The 8,073-nt window shown below is 36.0% G+C and overlaps 2 protein-coding genes across 2 annotated transcripts; both read right to left on the bottom strand.

The window, feature by feature from the left end:
- Window positions 1-1,011: 1,011 nt before the first annotated feature.
- On the bottom strand, window positions 1,012-4,298 carry LOC126922742 (protein singles bar). Its single transcript, XM_050735612.1, has 5 exons — window positions 2,746-4,298; window positions 2,067-2,249; window positions 1,748-1,888; window positions 1,516-1,675; window positions 1,012-1,142 (listed from the first exon to the last, which is right to left on the bottom strand). The coding sequence occupies exons 1-4, from the start codon at window positions 2,896-2,898 to the stop codon at window positions 1,598-1,600; spliced, it is 555 nt and encodes a 184-aa protein (XP_050591569.1). The 5' UTR covers window positions 2,899-4,298; the 3' UTR covers window positions 1,012-1,142; window positions 1,516-1,597.
- A 149-nt stretch (window positions 4,299-4,447) lies between these two features.
- On the bottom strand, window positions 4,448-7,692 carry LOC126922745 (uncharacterized). Its single transcript, XM_050735615.1, has 5 exons — window positions 7,555-7,692; window positions 5,807-5,943; window positions 5,217-5,390; window positions 4,811-4,930; window positions 4,448-4,728 (listed from the first exon to the last, which is right to left on the bottom strand). The coding sequence occupies exons 2-5, from the start codon at window positions 5,924-5,926 to the stop codon at window positions 4,654-4,656; spliced, it is 489 nt and encodes a 162-aa protein (XP_050591572.1). The 5' UTR covers window positions 5,927-5,943; window positions 7,555-7,692; the 3' UTR covers window positions 4,448-4,653.
- Window positions 7,693-8,073: the final 381 nt, after the last annotated feature.

Genomic DNA, 8,073 nt, shown 5'->3' with positions numbered 1-8,073 from the left:
GAGAAACCTCACGGTCTCGATCGGAGAGTCCGTGAGGACCGACGCAACGTATAACTTCCATTCACTGTGTGCCTGTGATCCACGGATAACCTGGTACGAAAATTATTAAACGACCTGCACTGCTTTGTACAGTCCTCTTCGAAATTATTCGTCATCGTTCATCTTCGTCAATCTTAGATTAGATTTATAACAGGATTAAAGCAACGATGTTCAACGTAGTTGTGTTCATTTTCGCTCGATTCGTTATTTGTTCCTTTTATTGCAACGAAACGTTAAACTTTATCTTGTACGACTTCGGTATGACATGTACTCGACATTCTACTTTAACAAATGGATAACGAATTTTTATACAAATTCACATTTTCATGAACGCGACTTAAGAAATGGAAATTACGTAGAGACTGGACGTCGTAATGCAACCGAAAAAGAGACGATTCTTTGACGAAGAATGAATGAAAGATGTAGAATAAAAGCTCCTGTCCCACATTCCAGATCCACACGTTCCATCGCATCTCACGTTCTATGTCATTCTATGTATCTCACAAACCAATAATCCATTTCGGTATCTAATAACCAAAAAGTTGCATATTAGATTCTACAATTTGTATGTACATTTTCTATGCAACTCGCATACTCCGTATCCTGTGTGTAGTGCACAAAACATCATAGAAATATTCTAACATCGAGCATCGATATTTGGTTGCTTTTTATGTTGAGGTAATGCGAAAAGGATTATCCAGGCAGCTAATGTTTTCCAAGTTTTTATCGCGAAGGGTTAGTAAAAATCGAAATTGGAATCTCGTTTGACAATTTTCACCAAAATCTAGACTTCCTATAGTAATGCACGTGAATGAGAAAAAGTGACGTACGCACGGAAGAAAACGCTCGAGGAATTCCTGTAATTTGACTCATGCTTCGGGGATTATCTCGCATTATTGAAATTGATAATCTTTAACCTTTGACGTTACTTACAAAGGATTAAGAACGAGAAGGATTTAAATAAATACGACGTTCGTTTTCTATATTTTTATAATACTTTCGTTCGTTACATAATTTTGGAATGCTATTCGTATTAATTTAACATAAGTATTTAAATAAAGGTCTTTCTCGATTGATCGTTGACGTAGATATAGTTTCTGTAACTATATAATTTCGTTTCGACGTTGAAATGAACCATGCGCGTAAAATGAAAAAATACAAATTAATTTTCGAAGAACAGTTTCAATACGATTAAGCAAATCCGCTGCTGCTACGATACGATTGTTTAAAGAACCATTCTTGAAGAATTTTTCTGTTTCCGGTATAACTGCTTCGCTCGTAGATTAGATTCGAATCATCTATGGGTATTTTGAAAAACAGGAGCAGCATACTTTCAACTAGATTCGAATCTAGATGCGACAGATTCGATTAAATGCAACAGTTGCGTTACTTAAATAATTGAATGGACGCAACGTATGCGTCAGTAGCAGCGGATATGTTAAGGAGAATTTGGTTCGAATTATACGTATTACTCACCTTGTACATTGTACTCTGTATTTGGATCTTGATTCTGTCACGAATCGTGCGATGTTTTTATACATTTCACTCCCCTTCCAATTCATCTTCCGCTCTTATAATGCGTGTAAGAGAAATATGCATCTGCCCCGTGTAATATTCCGACAAAACCACTCATAATCTACGAAAGTACCAGCACGATATCAAGAATGAACGCACAAACAGATATCATTGTTAAGGATAGAATACGTACGTAAGCAGCTGACATTGCAGGATAAACATCGAACCCTGGCCTTATGTAATATTCTGGAAGGAGAAATAGCTTCGTGGAAAATGCCAGATAGGAAGCCGAGCTTAAATACAGGAAGGATGCTAACGCATTGAACATCAATTCCTAGAAGAGAATAAAATGTCATTTCTGGTTGTGTTAGTTGTCAACTACGGATGTTCAAGCGTTTAATAAGGTTTAACAGCTTTGTATTATACGCGCGAATATGCGCAACATGCGCATACGATTCATAGGAGGAGGATTCTTTACGAACGAAAAATGATGTTGTACAAGTTTAACGTACGAATAGAGATGATCGAATCAGTCTGTAGGATTTTTCAGACACGATGTAGCAAGCGAGTAATACCGCCGATGTTAAGAAACAGGCGGAAGACGTAGTTAAAGCTCCTTCGAAAGCTGAACCGATCGTTGTACTGTATCTTAAACCGTAATTAATTAACAAGCTTTGTATCAGTCCGCTGATAATCTGAAAAACAGATACATCTCGTTGGTGGCTATTGTTATACCTATTAGATCATGTAATAAGTTTATTCACAAGTTTATTCACTTTCTCGTATCATATTTTGAGGTACATTATATTCTGATACATGGTTCACGAATAGTTCGTCGTCTATTTGTCGCTGTTCGCGAACATATTCGTGATATATGCTTCATACATACATACAGCATTAGGTTGTCTTAGGAGAAGCGTCTTTCTTTTACAGACGCGTCTTTTACAACGATGCATCTTTATACGAACATGAAACCTAGTCTGTCAAACGTTGTGATATTTACCTTGAAAGAACAAAATGGATCATACGTAATTCGATAAAATAATATAAAAGGAAAAATGTTGTGCATCCATTATTTCCTTACAAAACGAAAGAAACTTTTTGAACGACCTATATGTTTGTAGAGAAGCTCTATATATGAAATATTTTTATATATAAATAAAAGATCGTTTCTCGAATCATCGAACTCACCGTCTCGCCCAGTTTTAGAAAACCGGGTAGAGTTTTTAGAAATTCCACGTGTATACACGTGCAACATCTGCAGTAACAACATTCTACGCCTCCAGCAGCGTGCGTGCCCGTAGAAGACATCCGGATCACCGGACCAGTTCCGTTTCTACCCATAATATCGTCTCGTCGCCGATCTATCTACCGATTAACGCTGATTTCACGATTTTCTACCCGATCTTTCACGATCTTCGTTTCCACCTGCCTGGATCGTAGTTGTTGCAAAATGCACGTAGGAGGTGGCGATTTATAGGTTCGTTAAACCGTCTCGTGTTCACTCAGACTCTTCGTTCAATCACCCTAATTGGTTAAACGGCGATTAATTCGCATCATTACAACGAAGAGGATAAATCAACTCGATGATCCGTTACAAGCTCGAAACTGAGATCGTCGTTTGATCGACAGATATACTGTACGCGTACTTAACAGCCAACTATTGTAACAAGCCGGGAAAGAACGCGAGCCGCGTCGACGAGCTGTTTGCAACTAACTGAGGGTGTTTTCTCCGGTTGATGCAGAACGTTTTAAATGTCGTTGCACCCCCTACGTCGTATTCGACACAAGGGATACCGATGTCTATTTCTGGCACGTGCTGCGCCGAAATATGTGGCCGACCAGCTGTACTGTCGACACGGGAAACGTAAAAAAGAAACATGCGATTAGGAATGTTTTTTAAAGAGACCAGAGAAGCGAGACAAAATCTGCATTCGGTGCTGGTATACACAGTAAAGTAATTCGTAGAAGTCGGAGAATAAGACGAAAGGCAGGAATAACAAACTTGCGCGATACGTAGATGAAGGATCTATAGATCCGATTTATATTCGTAGATTAAAAAACAATCAAACTGCAACGAAAATTTTACAGTGCGTCTCGTGACTATAAAACCGCGTAGAAATGTTCACATCTGTGAGAAGAAGGTTCTAATTACGTTCGTTCCAGGATATTGTACTCGATGAGATTTTCAAACTCGATTTCCCAAAAAATGAAGCCCTCTGTGCAATTTTCTTATTTCTTGATTTTCGTTTTGTTTCATGCCGCAGAACCGTTCTGGCTTTGCTTGTAACACGAATCATCGTGGATATGGTTTGATCGTTTTTGGATCGACGAACGTAAATGAGATCTATAGATTCCTCGATTGTTCGCATACACAATGTAATTGCTTACATTATGCATCGCACCGCAGTATCCTGTTCTCTGTCTTTGTACAGCTTTATCAAAACTCCTCTCGCATACGTTGCTACGTGCAGACCCACGTCCTGTCAATGGCCGTGCGAAAGTTTCATTTTCGTCGACGCTACGCTCGAATTTTCTGACTCATAATTACGTCAGTCACACGCCGATGTGCATAAAGGAAAAAAGTTAGGCTTTCTCCTACAAACGAGTAGGTAATTGCACTTAGGTTTCGTTAACCTACTCGCACAGCTCAGCGGATTCCGTAGTTTTTTTTTTTTTCTTTTCTTTTTTATTACGTTACACATTAGTACAATAAATATATGTCTATGTAATTATATATAATTATAATAAATATGCGTATGTACTTGATTATACAAATATATGTTTTTAGAGTATATAAAAACGGTTCTTGCTGTTTTACAAATAAATAATTGCCAAATTGCAACAATTTTCAGAACGATATTGTAACACGTTTCAATAGCTAGGAGATATATCGCGATTGTACTGTATAAATATATTTAAAATGTATAAAGTACCATACAAAAAATATTTTTTATTAAATTTGAAAACAGTGTATAAAAAGGCGTGTTGCGTTATATAATCGAACAATGCCCGACTCGATGGTTTGCGAAATATATGAAACGCGATAGTTGAATATATGATTTCAAAACTTGTCCGAATTCTTGTTACAAGGCGCTGTTAATGTATTCTGTACGTGCGAAGAGCAACGATCGTGCTGAGAAAATATAGCGCTGAATTTACAAGACCACAAATCTAAAAGAAAACATAGCAAACAGTAATATATAGTAAAATTTCGGATGGCTGTAAAAAGAGTGGCTTTGTTCTTTTCACTTACTGCCGCTGCCATTAATACTTCGTATCCTCTTCGGCCTTTCACGTTATTACTCACATGCACCACGTATGTTAAAGACGCGGCTAAATATAATCCAAATGCTATAGAGTGATAAAGAAGTTCCTAAAAAAAGACGCGAGGTATAAGTCTGATTGTTTAGTTTGATCTGATTCGTCGATTATTTCGTTTAATTAAACCCGATGCAGACGAACGAAAACTTAGTTACGAAATTGGGAAACTCCTATGGAGTTCTACTATACTTTTAACTTTTAGCGTACAATATTTGATCATTTGTCGGAAACATTGTGTGGCTGTATCGTTAGAGAGTTTCGACTGCTGCGAAATCGCAATCGTACCGCATCGTTCGGCTACACTGGGCCTCACCGTAAATACACAATGTGAAACTTACATAAATAGTCTTCGCAATGATAGTGGACGTTGTTAGGGAAGCTAAGCAACTTAGAAGCAAAATAAAGGTGCCGATCAAAAATGTCGTTGTTATTAGAAGGAAGAATAGTTCTGCGGTGTATACGTAACTGTCATAGTTGTTCGCTACTATTGCCACGCACACTACTCCAAGTGCCTAAAATGAAAGAATTTCGGTAAGATAAATACACTTATCGCACTTTTTTTAGACGAAAGCGGAACTTTGATAACGATATGGAAACCTAATTAGAGAGAAGAGATTAAAAATGTTGTGGATATTTGCTTGGCAAGAGTTCTGTTGAAAAATGTGAATTTTTTTTATTAAAATGTCATTCATTGTCGGAATATATCAAAATTTAGTTTCTATATGTACTATAATATTTCCGCAATTCGTAATTCCAAGTATAATTTTTATCCAGATGAATATGTGTACATTTTACGGAGTTAATTACTCCTACAGTTTGATTTTCATGATTACATTTATCGTCGAGCTGAGTTTTAATTATACGTAGAAATATTGTATAATATTTATATGTACCAGTTTACGTTAGAACATTTCTAATAAATACTTACCACTTCAAACAATTTAAATAGACCGCCAAACGATTTTAAATAACCTGTATTGATGTTAACCGATGTGGAACCGCTCGTTACCGTTTGAGTTCTAATGGTTACCGAATGCGACATTGTCATCTCCTTCTTTATCGACTCTGAAATTTTAAAGCAGCACATTACAGCTGTGGGCGTTTCGTAGGGAAACAACTTCGGAATACATATTTAAGCGAAAGTTTGTGGGCAAGAAGAAGGCCAAGGCCAGCGATTTTTGGGACGTAACCTTATTTCGTCAACAGACTTTCTTCTTTCACGAAATTCATTCGTTCCAAGAAAATGCATGCTCTTGTATATTGATTTAATTTTTAAATGTCTTACGGTATGTTTAAATATTTGCCAAATAACGAATAAAAATAGAACGCAAGAACGACGGTAATTCAACGAGCGATAGTAATGTACGAGAAGAGGATTGTAGATGCGTTCACTTTCATTATCGTTTCTTTCATCCCGGCGCACCCTTAATGTTTGCTACTGATCGATACCGCGTCTAAACTGTCGGAATCACATCTCCTTCCGGTATTTTCAAGGATATAGAAGATAGAGTCGTATAAAAAAACATTATACCTCTCTTATTATACTGAACGCAACCGTTAATTCCTTATATTTAAAAAAGAGAGAAATACTCATAGACCAAGAATCGTGCGAGTTTAAATAAATAAAGAAGAAAGATAAGTAAAATAAACGTCTAATACTTGGAATAATAAATTAAAGCTTTATGCAGAAAAGTACCTAAAATAAATATTTATTAAATAAATATCTCGTATCGAATTTATGTATACGAATTAATTTTCATAATTTAATAATAAACCTCATGGTCCATTCAAAATATACCGATACTGTTTTCGTGAATTCGAGTCACGAATACACCCGAATTAGCGTGGTTACGAGCGAGCATGTGTGAAATTTAGTCATCAGTTATTTTTAAATGAATGTGTGTCAAAGAAAGAATTGCACGATAATAATATCGGATAATTGTTGGGATCTCCTGTCAACTTATTCATAATATATTTATCTTGTTCCTATCTATTCCTGATAGTACATGTAATGACATATGATAAGGAAAAATCGAATTCTATAATGTTTTGATCTGACCAAACGTAGTGACATATTTTATAAAATGCTATTGTATGCATCAAAGATATCGTTTAATCCCTTCGCATAGGAAGACGAAATTATTAAATATGTACCTCGTCACGCAGCATCCGATAATGCATCGCGAAACAGGTATCTCGTACAAAACATCACACGAATGATTTTACGTTGCAACATATCTCGTCCAAAGTATATCACGAACGACATTGCGTCGCGAGATATTTCGTCTTGCGATGGGAAGAGGTTAAAAAATTCATGATAAGAATAACATCTAATATGAAGGCTCGTTCAAATTAATCAATTGTATGAATAGAAACAATTTGAATTCAAACAGCTTGACGGCACGTAACAAGTGTTGTTTATTTAATCTGAGATATTCTTTGAAATTTCTATCATTCTTCTCATTATCAAAACACTCGAACAATAATAAATAGTAATAAGTTTCACATAATGATTTTATATAAATACTGTTTCGTATATTTTGTATAATAGCTGTGTATAAATACTTTTTTTCAGGAATTATATTATTGAAATGTATATCGTTAAAATTGTACTGCACTGATTCACGACTCACAACCGGCAATAATAGGCGGAATGTATACAAATCTCACACTGACCTTAATAAGGTAGGTGGTCGCGCCTTGATCGCCTGCGAATGACTGAGGTGCGGACTTACGTTTCCAACCATAGCACGAGTGACGTCATGGATGATATCATACTTGGATCCGTCTTCCTAACTAGAGAATGAACTTATAGTATACACGTATACCAACATTAAATTGAAAGAAAGTAACGAAGTTGTGTACATAATAAGATGCGCAGTCAAAGTTATGTGGATTACCACAAAGCAAAATATCAATATATATCGATGAAATACAAACCTCAAGTTTAAGCATTAAAACATAGTTTTGGTAACTTAGTTATGGTTTCGTATTCTTGCAATTTTTTAGGAGTTTCCGCTGAATGAAATTTCAAGGTTCTCGATAAAATTTTCAATTAATTTTCTGACTTTATAGTCTGACGTAATTCCACGAGCGCAATGTTTACGCACCGTGTTCTAATTTACATTTATTTATAGCGTGTTGCGAGTTAAGTATTAGCAGTCAAAGCAAAATATTTTTCATTGCCATTTAGCT

This window comes from Bombus affinis, chromosome 12 (genome assembly GCF_024516045.1).
Source record: "Bombus affinis isolate iyBomAffi1 chromosome 12, iyBomAffi1.2, whole genome shotgun sequence".
Lineage (NCBI taxonomy): Eukaryota > Metazoa > Arthropoda > Insecta > Hymenoptera > Apidae > Bombus > Bombus affinis.
This window is presented reverse-complemented; position numbering and strand designations above follow the sequence as displayed.

Coding starts and splice junctions, on each gene's coding strand:
- LOC126922742 (XM_050735612.1), bottom strand. CDS start 2,898: ATGGGTAGAAACGGAACTGGTCCGGTGATCCGGATGTCTTCTACGGGC. Junction 2,250..2,745: donor TTCTAAAACTGGGCGAGACG/GTGAGTTCGATG, acceptor TCTGTTTTTCAG/ATTATCAGCGGACTGATACA. Junction 1,676..1,747: donor CTGCAATGTCAGCTGCTTAC/GTACGTATTCTA, acceptor GTACTTTCGTAG/ATTATGAGTGGTTTTGTCGG.
- LOC126922745 (XM_050735615.1), bottom strand. CDS start 5,926: ATGACAATGTCGCATTCGGTAACCATTAGAACTCAAACGGTAACGAGC. Junction 4,931..5,216: donor TCATTGCGAAGACTATTTAT/GTAAGTTTCACA, acceptor GTCTTTTTTTAG/GAACTTCTTTATCACTCTAT. Junction 4,729..4,810: donor AAGTATTAATGGCAGCGGCA/GTAAGTGAAAAG, acceptor GTTTTCTTTTAG/ATTTGTGGTCTTGTAAATTC.